The 24,561-nt window shown below is 44.9% G+C and overlaps 1 protein-coding gene across 1 annotated transcript; it reads left to right on the top strand.

The window, feature by feature from the left end:
- The first annotated feature begins 6,490 nt into the window (after positions 1 to 6,490).
- LOC124671758 (protein NUCLEAR FUSION DEFECTIVE 4-like) lies at positions 6,491 to 10,476 on the top strand. Its single transcript, XM_047208092.1, has 3 exons — positions 6,491 to 6,847; positions 8,668 to 9,581; positions 9,991 to 10,476. Exons 1-3 carry the CDS (start codon positions 6,491 to 6,493, stop codon positions 10,472 to 10,474), a joined length of 1,755 nt encoding a protein of 584 aa, XP_047064048.1. The 3' UTR covers positions 10,475 to 10,476.
- The last annotated feature ends 14,085 nt before the right edge of the window (positions 10,477 to 24,561 follow it).

Below are 24,561 nucleotides of genomic sequence, written 5' to 3'. Positions count from 1 at the left end.
ACCACCTTTATGGTTAGAGCATGCATATTGTTAGAGAAGAACATTGGGCCGCTAACTAAAGCCATGATCCATGGTGGAAGTTTCAGCTTTGGACATATATCCTCAATCTCATATGAGAAAATTAATTGTTGTTACATGCTTATGCATAAAAGAGGAGTCCACTATCTGTTGTCTATGTTGTCCCGGTATGGATGTCTAAGTTGAGAATAATCAATAGCGAGAAATCCAATGCGAGCTTTCTCCTTAGACCTTTGTACAGGCGGCATAGAGGTACCCCTTTGTGATACTTGGTTAAAACATGTGCATTGCGATAATCCCGGTAGTCCAAGCTAATTAGGACAAGGTGCGGGCACTATTAGTATACTACGCATGAGGCTTGCAACTTGTAAGATATAATTTACATGATACATATGCTTTATTACTACCGTTGACAAAATTGTTTCTTGTTTTCAAAATCAAAGCTCTAGCACAAATATAGCAATCGATGCTTTCCTCTTTGAAGGACCTTTCTTTTACTTTTATTGTTGAGTCAGTTCACCTATCTCTCTCCACCTCAAGAAGCAAACACTTGTGTGAACTGTGCATTGATTCCTACATACTTGCATATTGCATTTGTTATATTACTCTATGTTGACAATTATCCATGAGATATACATGTTACAAGTTGAAAGCAACCGCTGAAACTTAATCTTCCTTTGTGTTGCTTCAATACCTCTACTATGAATTATTGCTTTATGAGTTAACTCTTATGCAAGACTTATTGATGCTTGTCTTGAAGTACTATTCATGAAAAGTCTTTGCTTTATGATTAATTTGTTTACTCATGTCATATACATTGTTTTGATCGCTGCATTCACTACATATGCTTACAATAGTATGATCAAGGTTATGATGGCATGTCGCTCCAGAAATTATCTTTGTTTATCGTTTACCTGCTCGGGACGAGCAGAAACTAAGCTTGGGGATGCTGATACGTCTCCGACGTATCGATAATTTCTTATGTTCCATGCCACATTATTGATGATATCTACATGTTTTATGCACACTTTATGTCATATTCGTGCATTTTCCGGAACTAACCTATTAACAAGATGCCGAAGTGCCGCTTGTCGTTTTCTGCTGTTTTTGGTTTCGGAAATCCTAGTAAGGAAATATTCTCGAATTGGACGAAATCAACGCCTGGGGTCCTATTTTGCCACGAAGCTTCCGGAAGACCGAAGAGTCAACGGAGTGGGGCCACGAGGTGGCCGGAGGGCAGGGCTGCGCGGCCCCACCCTTGGCCGCGCCGCCCTGTCTCCTCGGGCCCCTCGCGTCGCCCCCCGACCTACCCTTCCGCCTACTTAAAGCCTTCGTCGCGAAAACCCCGCATCGAGAGCCACGATACGGAAAACCTTCCGCAGACGCCGCCGCCGCCAATCCCATCTCGGGGGATTCAGAGATCGCCTCCGGCACCCTGCCGGAGAGGGGATTCATCTCCCGGAGGACTCTACGCCGCCATGGTCGCCTCCGGAGTGATGTGTGAGTAGTTCACCCCTGGACTATGGGTCCATAGCAGTAGCTAGATGGTTGTTTTCTCCCCATTGTGCTTAACTGTCGGGTCTTGTGAGCTGCCGAACATGATCAAGATCATCTATCTGTAATTCTATATGTTGTGTTTGTTGGGATCCGATGAATAGAGAATACCATGTTATGTTGATTATCAATTTATATCTATGTGTTGTTTATGATCTTGCATGCTCTCCGTTATTAGTAGAGGCTCGGCCAAGTTTTTGCTATTAACTCCAAGAGGGGGTATTTATGCTCGATAGTGGGTTCATGTCTCCGTGAATCTGGGAAGTGACAAAATCTCTAAGATTATGGATGTGCTGTTGCCACTAGGGATAAAACATTGGTGCTATGTTCGAGGATGTAGTTACTGATTACATTATGCACAATACTTAATGCAATTGTCTCGTTGTTAGCAACTTAATACTGGGAGGGGTTCGGATGATAACTCGAAGGTGGACTTTTTAGGCATAGATGCATGCTGGATAGCGGTCTATGTACTTTGTCGTAATGCCCAATTAAATCTCACTATACTCATCATAATATGTATGTGCATGGTCATGCCCTCTCTATTTGTCAATTGCCCAACTGTAATTTGTTCACCCAACATGCTGTTTATCTTATGGGAGAGACACCTCTAGTGAACTCGTGGACCCCGGTCCAATTCTCTTTATCGAAATACAATCTCATCGCAATACTGTTTCTACCGTTTTCTCGCAAACAATCATCTTCCACACTATACATCTAATCCTTTGTTACAGACAAGCCGGTGAGATTGACAACCTCGCCGTTTCGTTGGGGCAAAGTACTTGGTTTGTGTTGTGCGGGTTCCACGTTGGCGCCGGAATCCCCGGTGTTGCGCCGCACTACATCTCGCCGCCATCAACCTTCAACGTGCTTCTTGGCTCCTACTGGTTCGATTAAACCTTGGTTTCATACTGAGGGAAAACTTGCCGCTGTACGCATCACACCTTCCTCTTGGGGTTCCCAACGGTCGCGTGCTGTACGCGTATCACTCATCCTCCTTTTTCTTCTTCTCGGCATCATATGCCAAGAATCTAGATTTCATCTCTTTAACCGAAAGGTTAGAGTTTTCATCTAGACCCTCGAATAGTTTTTCCATCTCACTCTTAAGGCGGTGAAGCCCTTAATAAGAGTCCAGGCTCTGATACCAATTGAAAGTATAGAGATGGTAAACCTAGAGGGGGGGGGGGGTGAATAGGTTTCTACAGATTTTAATTCTTTCTTTGCAATATTAGGCTTTGCGGAATATAAAGGAGCCTAATGCAAACTAGGTGAAGCAACCTTTATGAAGATACAACTATCTCGAGCACGAAGGCTCTCTCAGGCAGTTTAAATCACAAGTAAGGAGTTCGGTTAGAGATAACCGATAACACGCGGAGACGAGGATGTATTCCCGTGTTCCCTTGCTTTGCAACAAGGTACGTCACGTTTGGAGGGGTGGAGGTCCCACGAAGGATTCCCCACGCCACGAAGGCTCACCCTATTCTCCGGAGCCTATATCACGAAGGAATAGCTCACTCACTTGTGGTAGACTTTGAGGTAGCCTCCAAACCTTCACAATCTTACCCGGAGCAAATCCACAGCCCGGATGCTTCCGGACTCCTCTTGCCCACCTAGGGTTTCCAAGGAACCCTAGGAAGCAAGCTTCTCGATGAATACAAGGGGAATGAGATTTGGCTTGGTAGAACAGTAGATCGGGTCCTCCTCTAGTGATTCCCCGGAGGGATTTGAGTTTGAGTGGAGGAGGAGGGAGATCATAGGCTTTTGGTGTTTCTAATAATGGAGTAAGAGAGAGAGAGCTCAAGAACAGCTTGTAGTGTGTTGCCTAACTCTTCCAAGGTAGGAGAAGGGGTATTTATAGTGTTCTTCGAAATCTGGCCGTTGCAACTTGCCACCTCAGCATTTTCCTCGACAAACCCGGTTGACCGGACCACAGACCGGACAGCCCGGTCGTGAGGCCGGTCGGACCGGACCAGCGACTGGATTCCCTTTGCGTCGTCCTGGAGCTCCTTCGGTTCGCGGCCGGTTGGCGCCCGGTCGGCAACCGGATCTGCTGGCTCTTCGTTTGGAGCCCGGTTGGCGCCCGGTTGACCGGCCAGCACGCCGGACTGGCCGGTTGGTGGCCCGGTTGGACCGGGCTGCAGACCGGATTTCTCCTGTAGACCCTTTTTGATTGTTGTCGAAGTGGGGGTTCTCCTTTAGCCTTCTTGTTCCTTTGATACACCATTTACGCCTCATTGCCTAATACCTGAGATTATCCTTATAAACATATTAGGCCAAATACTTTAGCACGGTGTCATCGTTACCAAAATAATGGATAAGGGTAAAATACCCTTACAGAACTTCTGGCCCTCCGCCATGGCCGCCTGCCATTCGTGGAAAATGCAGGCGACGTTGTCGTCGCTGTCGTCTTTGGCCTCCTCGTTGTGGTAGGACATTGCATCGCTGTTGTCGTCGTTCTCGTCCTGTGGAGGCGCCGACGGCTGTCGTGTTCGACGACGAGGCGGCGGTGGGTGGTCAAATGGTTAGTACTTGTCGCCGAGGAACCCTGTCTGCCTCCTCTCATCGTGCTCGGTCTTGCGCCAGGTGCGCCAGCTGTTGGAGTCGACGGCGAAGGCGGGATCAACGCTGAGGTCCGACAATAGATACCACCTGCACCGGATCTCGACGCTCGTGGCTGGCTCGCGCAGAGGCACGGGCAGGACAGACACCCGGGGGTGGCTGAGCCGCCAGCCGCCGCCAGACAGGTGCACGTCCCGCCAGCCGTCGCACGACATCCAGCTCTGGTGCATGAGCCGCGCCACCTCGATGGGCAGCCGCCTTCTTGGTGCCGCTGCTGGATGCCTCGGAATCGTGCTTCTTCTTTCCTATGGTTATGCGGTGGCGCGCTGTGGTGAGGGGTGGGAGTGGAGGTGTCGGTGGTGTGGGCGATGACATGGACGATGCCGGTCGACTTTTAACGATCGGGCACGCGCGGGACACGATTCCATTGATGGCGGCGCAGAAGCCCAACCACCGCCCACCAGTGCGCGTGCAGAAGAGGCAGCCGCGACATTGATGACGAAGGCTGCAACGCAGACGCATACTCGGAAGGATGGCCGCGGAAGCGGCGACCGCCGGAAGCGATGCACTCGATACATTCCTATGGCTCGCTGTCAGGCAGGCCTGGTGGAAAAGCGAGCGGTCACTTGGCGCGTCCGCGCGCAATGTTTGCCCGATGCATCCCAGGCGCAAATATGAACCGCGTTTGCGCCGCCTCGGACGATCCGGTCACTATGAGTCGGGTCGTTGGAACAGGATCCAGACGCATTTTTCGTTTACGTGTACGCAAACGATAACTCAACGTCCGTTTCGCCTCTTCCCAAAAATACGTGATAGAACCTGCCTACTTATGAAATCTGATAACTTGCTAGTCCGTATTTCCCGCGCCCTATGTGGCAGGCATGCCCGACATTCTAGGACATCCCTAGCCGACCCGAAGGTTCGGAACGAACAAGGAGGCGTCAAACACTTTGTGTGCATGTCCGGACCTATGATGGGCCTGCTAGGGGGTGTCCATGCCCCCATTGGAGGATGTGGGGTGATGGGGTGCATCGATGGAGATGCTCTAAGATCGATCAAGAAGAAACAAGAAGGGAACGTCATGATTGTGTCAACAAACCAACAATGGTTTCCCCCGATGCCCTGTAGGAAAGAAGAAATGACATCTACATGCGTCCTCGTCGATGGCTCCAGTTAGCACATGGCAAGGATTTCCCTCGCCCCTACTAGCCAACTCCAAGTCCATCGATGCTTCCACGATGTAACAGACGAGGATAGGCAGGATAGAGGGTGTCACATTGTTGGAAAAGACCACCACAACACCACGAGAGACTATGATTAAAAAATGAAGTGGGAGCGCTAGCTGGTCGACACACGCTGCCACGGCACTACTAAACGTAAGAACCCTAGAACAAAAGGCCAACGTTCTCCAAAACTACAGAACTCGGGAAACATGGTGTCAACCATGGACTCAATCGATGGACAGGATGACACGTCCAGCAGTGGCAGATCTAGTAGAGTAATGGACGTTTGGGCCACTCTACCTTGCGATTTCCTACCTATATATATCCTAGCCAAAAGAATAAAATAAAAATGGGAAAGTCCAATCTTAGTCTCAAATTTATATGAAAATGCACATTGGTCACTCTACCTCAATACCATGGGTTCGTCAGTGCCTAAACCAATGACGTTTGGCTCCCCGCCAGTGCCTAGATCCGTTGTCATTGCGGTGTAGGGACAACCGGCATAAAAAGGACATCCGTCACCGACATCCACCGCCTAAATTTTAGGCAGCGATGTGGTGGGATGACAACAAGAGGGAGGAGGGGCCTTCAGGTTTAAAATCAGATGGCCTTCAAAAAAATGTGACATAAATATATGTATTGCTCCGAAGCATGTGCAAGGAAACATGCCTCACGACCCGTAACCACCTTAGTATAATATATGTGATGTCAATGCCGTTAGTTAGACGGTAAATTACTTTTTCCGCCGGAAAAAAAGGTCCCACGGTAAGAGAAAGAAGTTGTCGGCTCCATCGCAAAATAATCGAGTGGAGCACTGGCGCTTGGACATCCCATCCCTGGTTCCAGGGAGCGAGGCGAGGTGACAATGACAAAGCGAGCAGGACAACACTATTTAACTAATGCTAGTAGTGCCAACTGAGCTGAGCTTCCTCCTCTACCTCAGCCAAAAGTAGCAGGGCCTCTCCCCCACACACATCACAACGATACCCCGAGCCCCCGACCACGCACATCATCACACGGCCACACCCACCGTTGATAGCTAGCTACGACTCGCACTGCTACGCTACTAGCTAGCTACTGAGCTTCCTAGCAGCAAGCAGGCTCCTCCGCTCGCTCCGCGAAGGGGATCGAGCAAGATGCCGGGCGGCGGCGGCGGTGGCGGAGGCGGGGGGCTGGGGAAGGTGAAGGCGGGGAGCCGGCCGCCGTGGGTGGGGCTGGCGGCGGCGGTGTGGGTGCAGGTGGCGGCCGGCAGCGCCTACGTCTTCCCGCTCTACTCCCACGCCATCAAGGAGGCGCTCGGCTACAACCAGAAGTCGCTCACCATGCTCGGCGTCGCCAACGACGTCGGCGAGAACGTGGGGCTCGTCCCGGGCGTGCTCGCCAACCGCCTCCCGCCGTGGCTCATCCTCCTCATCGGATCCGCCTGCGCCTTCTTCGGCTTCGGCACCGTCTGGCTCGCCGTCACAAAGACCGTCGCCATGCCCTACTGGGTGGTACGCACGCTCACCTCCCCTTCCCCCCCTTTCATTCCCCCCCTCCCTGGTTCTCGGTCTGCAATTCTGCATCCACCCATCTGTGCTGTAATTATCTCGTTGCCATGTTTCCGTTGACTTTAACGCTGGTGCACGGTTAGATGATCGAATTGATTGGGGCCTAAACTGAAGTACGTGCGCAATTATCCTGGTTCCGCAGCTGCTTCATTCTTCTGCATGATTGTCTTTTTAGGTGCTCTGTTGTATGATTGCCATTTTTTTTAATCAGGACATTTTGCTGAACCTATCCTGATTTGGTTGGTCCACTCTCTAGGCAGATCACCTTGATTGTGAGATGAATCATTTTCTGCAAGTGGGGCAGAATGAACTTCGGTGTTGGACCGCGAGATAAACATGTTTTTTTTAAAAAATATATTGTTCAATCAGCCAACTCGCACTGCTGTATTCCCACACCCGTAGGCCATAACCTCCACGGAAGCAGATCTTCCTACCTGATTCTACTGTTTGATTGACAAAAATATGGTTCACTGCGATTGGATGGTTGAGAGATCTTGTTCAACACAAGTCGTAGTAAATTCTGGTGAAAATGACTTCTATTTTTGTACGAAAAGGTGAAATTGACTTGTTCTGGTTTTCCATGATCAAGTAACTTTAGTACTGTAAGGTTACCAGGATGTTTGTGTTTACGCAGATCACTGGGCTAGTAAAAGTGTAAGCAACAGTAACAGGGGGACAACGATGGCTATTGCTAGTCACCTATATAATTTGTCAAACAAGAAAGAAAGCGACATAATGTGCATCTTTATTCTTTACAAGACCACACTAAACAAATTTTGATAGTATAGACTATATCAACACAGAAACTTCACACTTTGCTTAAAGTGAGTGCTTATTTCTCATATTCTATTTATGGTTGTTTCTGTGTGCGCACTATTGGCTTATTGATAAAGCATCCCCCCATGGCTGATTTACTTCATCATGGAGAACAAGAAGCCAGATTTTCCATGCATTTTACTAGCTGTGGTGAGCTGGTGGGTGACACTTACGCACCTGCGGGTGACACCTCAAACCTGATCGATGCATCGTGACACAATTGAACTGCTATGGTTAGGATTGTCAAATGCATTGGTCATCAATGGTGGTAGGATCGAGTTACCGATTGGAGTTGGAGTCGTATTGTAACGACACTGTGTATCAGAATCCAGTTGTCATCTGAGTGCTAGAAAACTAGGATGTTGGAGTTCTGACGAGTTACACACGATTGTTTCCAACTCCAAAAAATTCTTTTGCGTGGTACCAAAGCCACCACCGACCTCCAGTGAACCCTAATAGTCGTGGACCTCAAGACCGCTGCCACTTCTTGCTGCCTCATTATCAATGTCAATTCACCATCGCTAATGTATATTTATTTCTTCCTAATGTGACTGTTGATTTACTTTGTTCATGATGAAATTCATAAACCGCGTATAGTTCCTTCGGTGAAAATGCGGTTGGCTGCCGAAGAAGCACAAGTAAGGTGCTTATATCTTATTTTGTATTGATACAATACTCAATCCATGTCAGGTTTATACAAAAAAAACATTTGACAAAAAAATGTTAAGCAAAATTATAAAAAGAAATCTTGAAGCCTCAAATTTTCTCTTGATATAAGTTTCCTTCTGAGACCTAAATTTGTAGGTTGATGGATAATCAGTAGATTATTTTTTTAATGGAGAATCCCCACCTGAAATTTTGCATACATCATGTATGATTTTTATATATCATGTACCTAAAATTTCAGCAGTATTTTGAACCATGAGTATTTTTCTTTGCTATTGCAGTTGTGGATAGCTCTATGTATTGGCACAAACAGCAGTGCATGGTTGGGCACTGCGGCCCTTGTGACCAATATGAGGAACTTTCCTCTGAGTCGAGGAACTGTTGCTGGTCTCATCAAAGGTTATGTTGCTGTTAGTGCCGCTGTCTACACGGAAGCATTTAACGGAATGCTTAACAATTCGCCCACGAACCTTTTGCTATTGCTTGCTTTGGGGATCCCGATAGCATGTGTTCTGGTGATGTATTTTGTTAGGCCTTGCACCCCATCGCTCGACGAGGACAATTCAACAGAGCACAGTCACTTCGTGTTCACACAAATCTCTAGTGTCGTTCTCGGTGCATATCTGATGGTAGCGACAATACTCGGTGATACTTTGAAACTAAGTGCAACTATTACCTACCTTCTGTTTGGTATAATGATACTTCTGCTCCTTTCTCCACTTGCAATACCGATAAAAATGACACTTTATCCAAGCAAACCAAAAGATGAAAAGCCCAGCACCATTGTTCCATCTTATTCAACAGACAGTTTGTCTGGTGCGGATCAAGAGAGTGCAGAACCACTTCTGCGTGGCACATCAAATACTTTTGGTACAGGCACCAATGATTCTGATGAGGCGACGGATGTGGATCTTCTGCTTGCTGAGGGTGAGGGAGCAGTTAATTTGAAAAGGAGAAAAGGGCCAAGAAGAGGGGATGATTTCACATTCGGTGAAGCCTTAGTCAAGGCAGATTTCTGGCTGCTGTTCATTGTATACTTTTGTGGCGTTGGCACTGGTGTCACTGCTCTGAATAACCTAGCTCAGATTGGAATTGCTGTTGGTGCTAATGACACAACCGTTTTGTTGTGCCTCTTCGGCTTCTGCAACTTTGTTGGCCGTATCCTTGGTGGATCTGTCTCTGAATATTTCGTAAGGTAAGCTCTCGTTATCTACTTTGCAACTTTGCATCAACTTCATTTTCTAAGAATGGTTCAAAACGATTGTATTACACTTGATGACTTAGGTTATCAGTCCAATAGATATAGGATGTAAGGTCTTGTCTCCTGTGTGTAGAAAAAATCACAAGGATTACACAACAGCTAACATTACGTACTCAGTTGCTGATATTACTCCATGTTAAATCACTAATGTTCGTGCGCTTCTGCACACTATGGATAGCCATTCAAACATACTGGTTTCTTCTATCTCTTCATATTTACATTTTGCTTCTGTTTGAACATTCATTTATCAACAGTTTATAGAATTCTTTTTCTGTTCAAACATCATGAAATAGTTTGAGTTACTACTTCTGAAAATAGTTGAGTAACACTTGATATGTTGCAGGTCAAGAATGCTTCCTCGTCCTTTCTGGATGATGTGCACACAAATCATTATGGTGGTAACCTTCCTCCTTTTCGCAACTGGTCTCCATAGCCTGATATATGTTTCAACTACACTCCTGGGGATATGTTACGGGGTCCAGTTTGCCGTCATGATACCAACAGTCTCGGAGCTTTTCGGTCTGAAGGACTTCGGGCTGATGTACAACTTCATGCTCATGGTGAACCCGATCGGCGCGTTCTTCTTCTCAGCCCTTCTTGCTGGTTATATCTACGACAAGGAGGCAGCTAGGCAGAACCCGGGTGTGCTGGACCCTTCAAACTGCTTTGGGCCTGACTGTTTCAGGCTTACCTTCTACGTCTGTGCCATCGTGTGTTGCTGTGGAACCTTGATCTGCCTGTTTTTCATTGCGAGGATCAAGCCAGTTTATCAGATGCTATACGCTAGCGGATCATTCAGACACCCTCGACATCAGCAGCTCTACTGATGGATTACGATGGCATCAAGAGGCAAAACTTGGAGGTGTGTAAAGCTAGAAAAAACAGAGCAAAATCATCAGCTGGTTGTCTATAGCCCCGCCGCCTCATTGCATCGTATTGCAGTGATGTATTCCCACGGTAGGTTTGCTCGATTCATCCCTATTGTATTGGAGTGTATGAGAGAGTTCCCTTGATTTCATTTTTTCATGTTTTGTGTAAAGCGTGCATCCGGTCGTTTATGCAAGCGTGGAGTATATGAGCCGGTTTTGTTCGGTTGAAAATCAGGAAACCAGGGAGGTTTTCAGCATCCTGAGCAATGAGCATTATCTTCTGCATCCCCTTGGTGTTCGATGTACCAATAACCATGAGTTTATGTACTCTATCTAAGTATCTTGTATATATTATGAACTCTGAACGGGTAGCTTGTGAGCTGATGGACTTTTTTTTTTTTTTTTTTTTTTTTTTTTTTTTGCAAAAGGGATCATTCCCCGAGATTTTCGTTTATAGAAACCAAGCTACAATGTTCCATTCAAAACACCGCAACCACCAGAACGCACGCCCACCAACACGTGCAGTTGTACAGCCCAAGCAAAGAGAGGAATAACGACTACAGAGATAAAACTCTAAAGCCTGAATCCTCCAGATAATTTTCGACACCACTCACAGCTTCCAAACTAACAACAGAAACGTCTCCACTTCGGGAAGCTCCTAAACCTCAAGCGCAACTTCCTCCTCCCAGTCTCGGTCTCCACGTCGCCCATCCTCGACTCGCCTGGAATATCTCACCCATGGCCCGTTCCAGCATCTTTGCACCTAACTGTAGCTCAAGTTTTTTTCCCCTCTGTTATCTGCAAGTTTGTTTGCCCACCAGTTAATCCTAACGATTGGCTCAGCGGGCCATCTGTGTTCAAAGCACGCTAGATTCCTTGTTTTCCAAATCACCCGCAAAACTTCAGCAACTCACACCAAAATCGTATTCTTTTTCCTTTTTCCCAAAACCTGTTAGCCAAACATTAAAGCAGTTTTCAACATTGTCAAACTCGCACTTAAATCCAGTTACACAACTCACAATATTCCAAGTGTATCGAGCGAATGGACAAGAAAAGAAGGCATGGTTCATATTTTCTTCCTATCCACAAAACAAACAATTCTTAGTGCATTTTCCTCCTCTTTTTAGAAAAAAAAAACATTTTTCGTCAGAATATTTTATTTTCGAAACAAGCCACAATTTTTTTTTCACTCTCAAAGGAATTTTAACTTTCCACATCAAATTATATAGGACAGATCCATAATCCTGCATAGCAAGGTAAAAGGATTTAACCGAAAATAGTTTAGAGGATATTAAGAGCCAAACCATCATGTCTTCCTCATTATTCAACGTCACCTCCCTACATTGCTCTACCAGCTTGTGCCATTCAGCTAGTCTCTCGCCCACAAGATTTCTTCTAAAACTTACAGAATTAAGTGTTGGAGGAAAGGCTTTCTGAAGTGATGTTGTGATTATTCGATATAGCGTACAACCTAAGGAATTGAGATGCCAAAGTTGCATCTCTGATCCAAGTGTCCTCCTAGAATCTTGTTTTAGCACCATTTCCCACTTTAAAATTGCAACATGATAAGAATAGATAGTTTACTTCCACAAGGCCCTGCCAGAGTGAGAATCCCCAATTTTCTGCCTGAATAAGGCCCTAATGAGTATTAATATGGTATAATATCACCATTTACATTAATCCCAACTTTACCTCCTGAAACAATTTTCATAACCAAGTCAATGAAAGCACTAGGAAATCCTTTCATTTCAAGTACTTGAAGCAGAAAAGGCCATTTCATTTTATCAAATGCCTTTTCAAAATCAATCTTGAAGAGGACTCTACATTTTTGCTAGTGTGTAAATCATTAAGAGTTTTGTGCAACACCATAACCCCTTCCATGATAAATTATTTTAAGAAACGCAGTCTGTGTGATCTTTATCACTTTCCATATCACTTTTATTAGTATGTTAACAATGATCTTGGTATGATTTTGAAAATGACGTCAACAAACATATAGGCATGTATTATTTGGCCATCTGCTCAAAGGATCCAATCAAATATGGTTGCCCTTCCTCATACAAAAATATTCTTAACTTCACATTAATTACATACTTATATAGGGCCTAAGAAAACTACAATAACTATACTAAACATCCTCCTCATCGAGTCAGTCCTATTTCGATGACGAAGGACGCGAACAAAAGGACAAAAGAGCCGGGTCGGGCGTTGATCCGCCATTGGCTATACGGCCCGGCTGCCCCTATATAGAAATAGTTTAATTGATTGACCGAATTCTAAAGGTGGACATTATGTGGTACATCTACTCTGGATCTCAGAGGTTGGCGATGACCGCACCTTTAAGGAGATGTCGAAGGCGTCGTTATCGTCAGAGACGCTCTTGCTGGTGTCTAGTGACTCTACATAGTCGACGGCCATGCTCTCTCCAGTGCCCGATGCCTTGATTCTTGTAAAATTTATCCATAAACTTTAGTGATTATGATATGATGGGAAAATTTGCTACATGACACCGCTATTTTTCAGTGTTTGCTGAAACACACCACCCAATTATGTCTTTGTCAGGTACCATTATAATTTTGTGGCGCATTTGCTAGAACACACCACTTGACTAAAAATGGAAAATTTTACACTTTTGCATTTGATGACCATGCTATGAATGGTTTTGAAGATGAAAGATCGAGATGTCGCCTAGAAGGGGGGTGAATAGGCAATTAAAAACTCTTACGGATTTGTGTTGTAATAATGCGGAATTAAACTATCGTTTAGTTTACAAGCACAAACCCTAAATATGCTAAGCTCAACTAAGTGTAACAATAGCAACTAGAGCTAAGCAAGATAGGCACAAGATATATGTAGCACAAGTAATAGCAAGATATATGTACTTCAAGCACGATGGCTATCACAAGGAAAGAGAGCTCGGGTATAGAAATAACCGAGGCACGCGGAGACGAGGATGTATTCCCGTGTTCCCTTCCTTTGCAAGAAGGTACGTCACGTTTGGAGGAGTGGAGGTCCCACGAAGGATTCCCGCGCCACGAAGGCTCACCCTATTCTCCGAACCACACCCACGAAGGATAATGGCCCTTTCCTTATGGTTAGCTTTTCCTCCGCTCCGGAGATGGCAAGCTCCACAACCACTTCACAAGCTCCACGAAGGAGAAGTCCAGGCCTCTTCACAATCTTCTTGAAGAGATCACCGGAGTACCAACCACCAAGCCAACTAGGAGGTCTCCCTCCAAGAGTAACAAGCTCACGGTCTCTCACTTGAACTAATCGTGGTGGAGAGCTCAACACTATGCAATGATGCAAAGCAAGAACACTAGAGGTGTTCAAGTCATTCACTCTCAAATCCCACCCAAGCAACAATTGCTAAGATGAGATTGGAGAGGAAGAACAATGGGGAAAGTCAACAAAAGACTCCAAGATCTAGATCCCAAGAGTTCCCCTCACTTAGAGGAGAAATGGATTGCTGGAAGTGTAGATCTAGATCTCCTCTCTTAGATCCCTCAAGAATGAGAAAGAATCATGGGGGGAGACAAGAGAGAGAAGCAAGTTCTTCCAAGAGCAACAATGGAGGTGAAGAAAGGGGAAGAACTAACTCAGCGCAAGGTGAAAGAAGGGCTATTTATAGCCCAAGAGCAAATATAACCGTTGGGGAAAAGTTGGGCTGAGTCAACCGTCGAGGAGGCCGGTCAACCGGGCCTGGGGCCGGGCCGTCCGGTCCAGGGCCCGGTCAGACCGGGCCACAGACCGGACCAGCCGTCCAAACCGGTCGGTAGGCCGGACCCCGACCGGGGTAACTTTGTGTCGTCCAGGAGGTTAGCCGGTTGGCGCCCGGATGGCGCCCGGTTGGCGCCCGGGAGGCCGGCTGACCGGGCGGCAGACCGGAACTGGCCGGCGCATGGGCCGGTCCGACCGGGTCCCTGACCGGGTGAGCAGGAAAACATGTTATACAAAAACTGTGATAACTTTTGTGTCCGAACCCCGATTGACATGAAACCAATTTTGTTGGAAAGATAACGACGAATAGAACCCCAACAAATATGGATACTCCCCACAGAACATTTTAGATGATTTTAGAGAGGGAGTCTCCCACCGTCAAGAAACGGTGAAGACGTCCAAACTCGAAAACGCAATAGAAGATGCATACGGATTCCGTTTTCGATGAACTTGGGCTTGTTGTAAAGCTAGCAACAAGCTCAAGAACCTCACACAGAGAAACACCAAGAAGCAATAAGGATATGCAAAGTATGCAAAGGATTGAGCTCCCTAAGACGATGTGATCAAGTTACCCAACCGAAAGCCCCTCTTGATACTGCGGCTATCTATCCTATAATCCGGTCTCCCAACAACCACCTTGAGACCGGTAAAAGGAAAACCTAGCAAGGCCATACCTTTGCCTTGCGCATCCCGCTTGATCCTGATGATAGCTCTTCACGCTCCACTCAAGCCGGAATGCCTCACTTGATCATCGTCGCTTCGCGAAGACTCACAAATGCTCCCCCATACATTGCTAGTGTATGGGGGAGCATTTGTGAGTCTTCACGAAGCAACATTGGTCAAGTGAGGCATTCCGGCTTGAGTGAAGCTTGAAGAGTTATCATCAAGATCAAGCGGGATGCGCAAGGCAAAGGTATGGCCTTGCTAGGTTTTCCTTTTACCGGTCTCAAGGTGGTTGTTGGGAGACCGGATTATAGGATAGATAGCCGCACTATCAAGAGGGGCTTTCGGTTGGGTAACTGATGACCCACAAGTATAGGGGATCGCAACAGTCTTCACGGGAAGTAAAACCCAATTTATTGATTAGACACAAGGGGAGACAAAGAATACTTGAAAGCCTTAACAGCGGAGTTGTCTATTCAGCTGCACCTGGAAACATACTTGCTCGCAAGAGTTTATCGATAGTAACAGTTTATAGCGATAGCGATAGTGAAATAACGACAGACAGAGTAACAAAGACAACGAGTAGTGATTTTAGTAAACGAGCAGGATTAAAATATCGTAGGCACAGGGATGGATGACGGGCGTTGCATGGATGAGAGAAACTCATGTAACAATCAAAGCAGGGCATTTGCAGATAATAATAAAATGGTGTCCAAGTACAAAGCAATCCATAGGCATGTGTTCCGTATATAGTCGTACGTGCTCGCAATGAGAAACTTTCACAACATCTTTTGTCCTACCAGCCGGTGGCAGCCGGGCCTCTAGGGAATCTACTGGATATTAAGGTACTCCTTTTAATATAGTACCGGAGCAAAGCATTAACACTCTGTTGTCTTTGTTACTCTGCTGCCCTTCTGGCTCCGTGATTCTTCTGGTAAAATAGGCCCTTTGATATAAATTCCGAGGATTTTCCCGAAAGTTGAATTTCTGCACAAAAATGAGACACTGTAGCAATTCTCGTCGAAAACAACGTTAGTCCGTGTTAGTTGTATCCAAAATACACAAATTAGAGGCAAAACAATAGCAAAAGTGTTCGAGAAAGTAGATACGTTTTGGACGTATCAACTCCCCCCAAGCTTAGCTTATTGCTTGTCCTCAAGCAATTCAGTTAACAACTGAGTGCGATAAAAAAACTTTCACGAACACATTCGCTCATATGATGTAAATATTCTCATGACATGCAAAAGTGCTTAGGCAATTCATAATAAGATACATGCAAATAAGATCATCCAATAGCTATGTTAATCATGGAAAGGTACCAACAAATTAATAATAAGCATCATGAATCATGTCTATCAGCAGGATTGCAATGTTCATAAAAGAGTATGATAAAGTGGTATCTCGCTTGCCCGTATTTGATCAGCAAAACATAAATGCTCAGGCACCTCTGAAGTTCGTAGAAAGACTAGAAATAGAGATTATCAAAGATAAAAGCATCAAAGTTATACCACAATCAATCATATTTTGAGACAAGCATATTATACTAAGAATGACAGTTGTGCTCTCAAGAAAGTTCTCAAAGAAAGGATGGAGACACAACATAAAAGTAAAAGATTGACCCTTCGCGGAGGGAAGCAGGGGATTAACATGCGCTAGAGCTTTTCATTTTTAAAACAGGAGTAAAATTATTTTGAGAGGTGTTTGTTGTTGTCAACGAATGGTAATGGGTACACCAACTACCTCGCCAACCAGACTTTCAAGAGCGGCTCCCATGAAGGACGTTATTTCTTCCAGCAAGGTAGATCATCCCTCTTCTCTTTTGTTTACACACGTATTTTAGTTTTATTATGGGTGACACTCCCCCCAACCTTTGCTTACACAAGCCATGGCTAACCGAATCCTCGGGTGCCTTCCATCAATCTCATACCATGGAGGAGTGTCTATTTGCAAAATTAAGTTGCTTACTGATGAATCGAGCAAAACATGTGAAGAGAATTATTAATGAAGTTTGATTAATCGGGGCTGGGAACCCTGTTGCCAGCTCTTTTTGCAAAATTATTGGATAAGCGGATGTGCCACTAGTCCATTATGAAAGTCCGTCAAGAGTAAATGACAAGGTTGAAAGATAAACACCACATACTTCCTCATGAGCTATAAAACATTAACACAAATTGAGAAACATTTTGAAGGTTTAAAGGTAGCGCATGAGAATTTACTTGGAATGGTTTGAAATGCCATGCATAGGTATTTATGGTGGACACTTTGGAACAACTTTGTTTTCATGGGTTTGGAAGCACGAGCAGCGTTCCCGCTCAGTACAAGTGAAGGCTAGCAATAGACTGGGGAGCGACAATCAAGAGAGCAGTAACTGTCATAATCATGCTTGCAGCAAAATAAATTAACGGAGGCATAAAAGTGATACAAGAACTCTGAAGCAAAGTAAATCATCGAGGCTTAATTGACTTTTGTTCAGTCATATGCATGCGTGAGCATTTGCCAAGTCAATTTAAATGAATTATTCAGAGGAGGATGCCACAATGTCATACCTATTTATGAATAGAACAATGCAAGCAAACATCCATGACATGCTACTCATATTAATAAGTTGGAGCTAAAACATGAGGGATCATGAACTACTAGACTTTCTTAAATGACATATACCTCACATGAACCAACTAAGCATGCTCACATGGATGAGTATATGTACAAAAATGAAAACAAATAGAGTTCATACCAGCCTCTCACCACAGTCGAATTGTCATAGATCGTCATTATTGCCTTTCACTTGTGTAGCTTGAATAATATGAAATGAAAACCACACTCCAGCCACCGAAGACCATTGAACTCATAATGAACTTTACAAAACCAAAGAAGAACATCAAATATTTTTGGTGTTTTCGAATTGGAAACAAGAACAAAAGGAAGCAAGCAAACAAAGAAAAATCTTTTTGGATTTTCTTATAGCAAACTAACGATAGAAAATAAAGCAAAATAAAGGCAAGAAACCAAAATAAACAAATGGTGACGAGAAACAACAGAAATATTTTTGGTCTTTTTGTGTTTTAGGAAAGAAACAAAGAAATTCTAGAAGAGTAATCGATTTTTAAGAAATTCTTCCGCTGCCGAGCTCGAAAAGTGTTCAACTAATGAAAGTTAGATAAAAACCTGGGGAACATGCGCAAAAATTGGCTTCGCAAAATAACGTCCTGCTGTTTTTGAGAATTTTTTTGGTAACAACCCAGAATCTGTTTTTAGGCAGCACTTCTCCAAATATCATCTCCCTCTTATTAGAAAACCACTTAAAGATGCTAAACAAGTATATACAAGTATCCAGCAATCATAATATGCAAAGAATGAGTGATGTCGGTATACCTCCCCCCAAGCTTAGGCTTTTGGCCTAAGTGGAGATCAATGATACGTCCATTTTGCATCACTATTTTATATCATAATTTGCTGTTATTCATTGATATATTTCATATTTGGAGATAATACTTATGTTATTTCATCTATTTTGCATATTTCATGATTATTCGAGGATCGCGCACCGGAGTTAGGATTCTGCTGGAAAAAGCGTCGTCAGAAGGCAATATTTCGGAAGATCAACAATTGACAGAGATTATACGGAAAATCCTATTTTTCCAGAAGACGAAGGGTGCCAGAAGGGGGAGCCGAGGAGGGCCGCCATGGGCCCACCTCATAGGCCGGCGCGGCCCCTGCCCTGGCCGCGCCGCCTTGTGGGGAGGGGGCCCACAACCCCCTCTGGCCTCCTCTCCTTCGCGTACATCTTCGTCCCGAAAACCTAAGCTCGAGAGGATATATAGTCGCGAAGAGTCACAGCCGCCTCTGCGGGGCGGAAAGCACCAGAGAGAAAAGAGCTCTCCGGCAGGCTGAAATCTGCTGGGGAAATTCCCTCCCGGAGGGGGAAATCGACGCCATCGTCACCGTCATTGAGCTGGACATCATCTCCATCACCATCGTCATCATCTCCATCATCATCACCGCCATCTCCACCGCTGCACATCGTCACCGCTGTAACAATTTGGGTTGGATCTTGATTGTTTGATAGGGGAAACTCTCCCGGTATTGATTTCTACTTGTTATTGATGCTACTGAGTGAAACCATTGAACCAAGGTTTATGTTCAGATTGTTATTCACCATCATATCACCTCTGATCATGTTCCATATGATGTCTCGTGAGTAGTTCGTTTAGTTCTTGAGGACATGGGTGAAGTCTAAATGTTAGTAGTGAATTATGGTTGAGTAATATTCAATGTTATGATATTTAAGTTGTGGTGTTATTCTTCTTGTGGTATCATGTGAACGTCGACTACATGATACTTCACCTTTATGGGCCTAGGGGAATACATCTTGTACTCATTTGCCAATTGCGGGGTTGCCGGAGTGACAGAACCTAAACTCCCGTTGGTATATCGATGCATGAGGGATAGCAGGATCTAAGAGTTTAAGGCTGTGGTTAGATTTATCTTAATTACTTTCTTGTAGTTGCGGATGCTTGCAAGGGGTATAATCACAAGTATGTATTAGTCCTAGGAAGGGCGGTGCATTAGCATAGGTTCACCCACATAACACTTATCAAAACAATGAAGATTAATTAGCTATATGAAGCGAAAGCACTAGACTAAATTCCCGTGTGTCCTCAAGAACGTTTGGTCATTATAAGTAAACAAACCGGCTTGTCCTTTGTGCTAAAAAGGATTGGGCCACTCGCTGCAGTTGTTACTCTCGCACTTTACTTACTCGTACTTTATTCAACTGCTACATCAAAACCCCCTGAATACTTGTCTATGAGCATTTACGATGAATCCTTCATCGAAACTGCTTGTCAACACCTTCTCGCTCCTCGTTGGGATCGACATTCTTACTTATCGAAAATACTACGATACACCCCCTATACTTGTGGGTCATCAAGACTATTTTCACGGCGCCGTTGCCGGGGAGTGAAGCGCTATTGGTAAGTGGAATTGGTAAGGGAAACTTTTACTGTTTGTGCTGATTTTATTCCTGCCTGCTGCTATAATTCATTACGGAGAGATCTTCTCTTGAATTTTTATTTGGGAAATCTACTACTACTGCAAAGGTAGTGGATGAGGCGCCAGGCGAGGAAGAGGTTCCATACAAAATACCTATGAAAATTATTGAACGTGTTGTGGATAACCGTTATACAGGGGATGGAACTGTCCATCCTGGAGATCATTTACTGTTCTTACATGAATTATGCGGTTTATTCAAATGTGCAGGTATTTCTATGGATGAAGTGAGGAAGAAACTATTCTCTATATCGTTGTCTGGTAAAGCGGCGCATTGGTATAAATTACTGGATGATGGGGATTCTCTTGAATGGAATGATATTGAGCCCCGGTTTTATTCTAAGTTCTATCCTCCAAGTGAAATTCACAAAGATCGGAACCGCATATATAATTTTTGGCCTCATGATGGAGAGAGTATTGCCCAAGCGTTGGGGAGATTGAAGTCTTTAATGCTCAAATGCCCCATTCATGAGCTTCCTGGTAATGTTATTATTGATAATTTCTATGCAAGACTTTCTTTTCAAGACAATACCTTGCTGGATACTTCTTGTTCTGGATCATTTACACGCAACAAAGAAGAGTTTAAAAGGGACCTTCTTAATCGGATCCAGGAGAATACTGAAGGATGGGAGAACGACAAGGATAGAGAATCGGGTATAAATTATGATTATAAATGCATTGAAGCTTTTATGGATACTGATAAATTTCGTAATATGAGTGCTACTTATGGTCTTGATTCTCAAGTTGCTGCAAATCTTTATAAAGCTTTTGCCTCTCATTATGAATTGCCTAAGAAGAATTTTGATAAGTATCATGAACCGTATAAAGATAAAATTGATTCATCTATAAATAAATGTGTTGTAGTTGAAACTGTTGATCATGTTATTCCTGAAGCCTATATTGAAAAAACTCCTTTCCCTGCTAAAATGAAGGAGTACTCTGTTATAAATAGTGCGGTTCATAAAAGTGAAAATAAACCTATAGAACCTGAAGAACAAATAAAGGTTGAACTTTGTGGTGACCCTGCATACCACTGCATGTTGTAGTATGCCAGTCGTTGATATAACATTCACGAAGTACCATTCCGCAAATATTACATCCCTCAGAGTAGTACAACAGAACATAGCAGGTCCATAACTCATTCATTTATTATTACAAATATCATACACATGTCGTCTCGGAGCTCCTCTTGGGTCCTAAGAGGAATACTCCTGGGTTCGAGACGAACCCAACTTAACTTACAATATAAGCGTCTCATTAGGTTATACATTTATTTCCTCGAGCAGCTAAATACTAAGAGTTCGGGCTGCTCGGTTACTACTACTACTGGCTGTCTCTAGGCTTGATGTCCTCCGGAAGCCTCCCCGGATCCGTAGACGATGAGGTAGTCTACGCCTTCTATACCTCCAGAGAGGTCTGGTTCTTCATAGCCGATGATCTCGGCCCCTTCATCGTTGTCGTAGTCCTCCTCTAGACGATTCAGACAATCTAAGCATGGGATTTAAGAGTAGTATGAGTACGGGCGTACTCAACAAGTTCATTATAGATAAGAGGTGTTTAATGCATTAGCTACGATATTAGACCAGAAAGTCTAATACCAATGCAAGTTTTGATAAACATTTCTTCAAAAGATTGCTTTTATTCCAAAGAGCTATGTCCGTCAACCTTCACCGGTTTACTAGAACTTCATGGAGCTCCTTTCCGGCTGCGTCCGCAGTTCCTCATCCCGGAACAGGGAGTGACAGGTCATAGTTCTTTACACTCTGCAGAGGTGTGTTGCTTTACCCATAAGAGATCTTAACCTTGGTGCCAACCGGGTAGCTTTCCCGTTCACACTTCCTTCGGTGTGAGGCCCGGTATAAGGTCATAGCCAATCATATTCCTCCGCTACCTCGCACACCCACCCGTTGTTGCAAACCCCGACCCTGGGTCCTCGTCGGTCCACTTACACCATTTAAGGACGGGACCCCGACCACGACAACGATGCCGGGATCGAACCAAACTCCTTCGCCGGTAGCTGCAACCCATCATAAACCACATTACCGTGGGGAATTAGAGTGGGATCCCCACCCTCAAGTTGTTCCGCAAGCCGCAACCGCTACGGTATGCACAGCATAACCGTGGGGACTTAGAATGGGTTCCCCACCCACAAGTTGCTCCGCAAGATACAACTGCTACGGTAAGCGCATCCGTTGATGTACAAGAGGTGGAAATACGATTGACTAGTCCGTCCCATTTCAGATCTTATGGTTAACACGGTTATTACGACACAAGAATCACTGGCGACATTTGTTGTTAAATCCTAGATGGATATAAACCCTTGCAATGGAACCTCCACCATATCAACACAATCCATGGTTCCATTGCCCACCACTTAGTCATATTCATAGTTATGAAAATAGTGGTTTTGGTTTTTATGCAACAGTGATAACCGTAGTACTTTGCAAGTAATTTGATAGAAATACTCAAATGACATGAGCAAGTGATGAACTTGCCTGAACACTGCAAAGTGTTGCAGTTGGATGGTGTGGACTGACCCTTGTCCTCTGTTGCTGAAAAATAGCATCATTGTCCGATAAGGGCAATGGTTAAAGAAGCAATTATGCATGATTCAGCTTTTAGGGTTGTCCCCCCCCCCTTTCTGGTGTTTTATTATTATTTTATGTGGAAGGTTAATACTAAGAACAATTTAGGGATACTCTGTTTAGGGTAAAATACAACCTTGAAATGTTGTCAAGGTGTTTTTATAGTCCAAAGGCATTATTGAACTAATTTTCATTATTGAAAATAATATGAGTGATTTAAATGATTATTTAAATCATCAAATTAAGACTTATTCTTAGTTGTCTTCAAAAATTCCCTTTGATATTTTATTCAGGTAGAGAATTTTATGCTGATCAATTTTCATATTTTTAATTATTAATTTTTTAGAGTTATTTAAATATTTATTGTGATTTACCAAAGTTTATGTAATTTAATTGAATTGTGAAATGGCAAAAATGCCCCTGGGCCCACCTATCGGTGCAACCCAGTGGGTTAGGTCGAACCGACCGGCCTGGTCCGGCTCGACCAGCCTCACTTCTCTCTCTCCCTCTCACGCGCGACCGAACCCTAACCCTAGCCCGCTCTGGCGACTCGCATCGCCTCCACCGTCGCCGCTCGATTCCGGCGAGATTCGCCGGACCTGGCCCCCGCCATGGTGCGCAATCGACGCGCCCCACGACGGCGGTCAATCCTATCCGCGTCGATCTGACGCGGGCGACCTGCTGCTCTTGGCCTCGACCCCTTCTGGTGCTAGGGTTACGGGATCCGCTCGATCCCGCCGTTCCTGGCGCTCCTGGTGCTTGGACTCCGCCCTGGCTTCGCCGCCGTGGTGCGGGTGGTGCCGTGGTGCCGCCATGGCCTGGCTTGGCTTGGCGCCGCCGCGCTCTGGCATGTGCCGCCGTGGCCGCCATGGTCGTGCCTATCTGCTCGACCACGGTAAGTGCGCCACTCCTTCTTCTCCTTTGTGTTCTATTTCTTCTCCTCCTAGCTTGAGATGCGGCTACTCCCCTTCATGGAGAGACCATCTCGTGCTGCTGCTATTGCTCTACTAGCTGCTGTTGCTGTGCTTGCTGTTGCGATGCTTGCTGTTGCTGTGCGCATGCTGCTAGGCTTCTCGCTGCTATCCTGGATGCTAGCTACTGCTGCTGTATCCACACTTGTGCTTGTGCTTGTGCTTCTCTGTGCCTCTGTTCTTGATGCTATTCTTGCCAATTACTCAAGTGTATTCATATGTATTGCCCTGACTTGATTGCGATATGCAATCCTTGCAAGTTTGCAAGAGCCGGTGCCTTTTGGTGCTATTCGGTGTGCTACAATACATAGACATGCTCCCTTGAGCATGCACGTGGGCTAAACAACACCATCCCTTGATGGTGTGCTTCGCATATAATTTTATGTCATATTTATGATTATACTGCTTTGCCATTGTTCCTGTTACGTGGCTAATTCACTTGTCCGACATGTGTTGGTGCTATAATTGATGTTTAGCATACTTGTAGCATGCTCTTGCATGCTTCGGTGGTCATATGATCACCAGTTGCTTGTAGAAAGTGCTCTATGTTGTCTGTGCCTCACTGTGGTTCACTCTGGTGCTCATCCAGTGCTGTTTGTGCTACATACAGGCTTAGCCTGTGTGTGCTGTTGCTGGCTCAAGCATCATCTGATGCTTGCAATGATCCTCTGGATCATTTGCCAAGCTCTGGTGTATTGACTTCTTGTATATTCATTTATCTGTGTTGTTTTGCTTGACCAAGTGGATAAATGATGTGAACTGTCGGCGATTGTGATCATCTTACAGTTAAATTGATTGAGCTAGAGGGATGCCAACATCTGTTGGGTACCCTAGCTCTTACTGAACCCCCCTTGGTTGATGATGTGATGGCTGGAAGTGTGGGCTGTGGGTTGAGGTGGCCTTGACAGCCACTTGGTGCTGTCATGGTAGCTCCCCTTCTCGGGGACTTGTCTGTGGTGGATTGTTGCTTATCGGCCTCGACCATATTTGGTTGCCGGATTCTTTTGATGTTGACAAACCTAGATAGACACATGATAGTCTATCATGTCCGATGGCT

Source organism: Lolium rigidum, chromosome 7, assembly GCF_022539505.1.
Source record: "Lolium rigidum isolate FL_2022 chromosome 7, APGP_CSIRO_Lrig_0.1, whole genome shotgun sequence".
Classification (NCBI taxonomy): Eukaryota; Viridiplantae; Streptophyta; class Magnoliopsida; order Poales; family Poaceae; genus Lolium; species Lolium rigidum.
The sequence above is the reverse complement of the archived record's forward strand: the minus strand, read 5'-3'. Positions and strand labels throughout refer to the sequence as shown.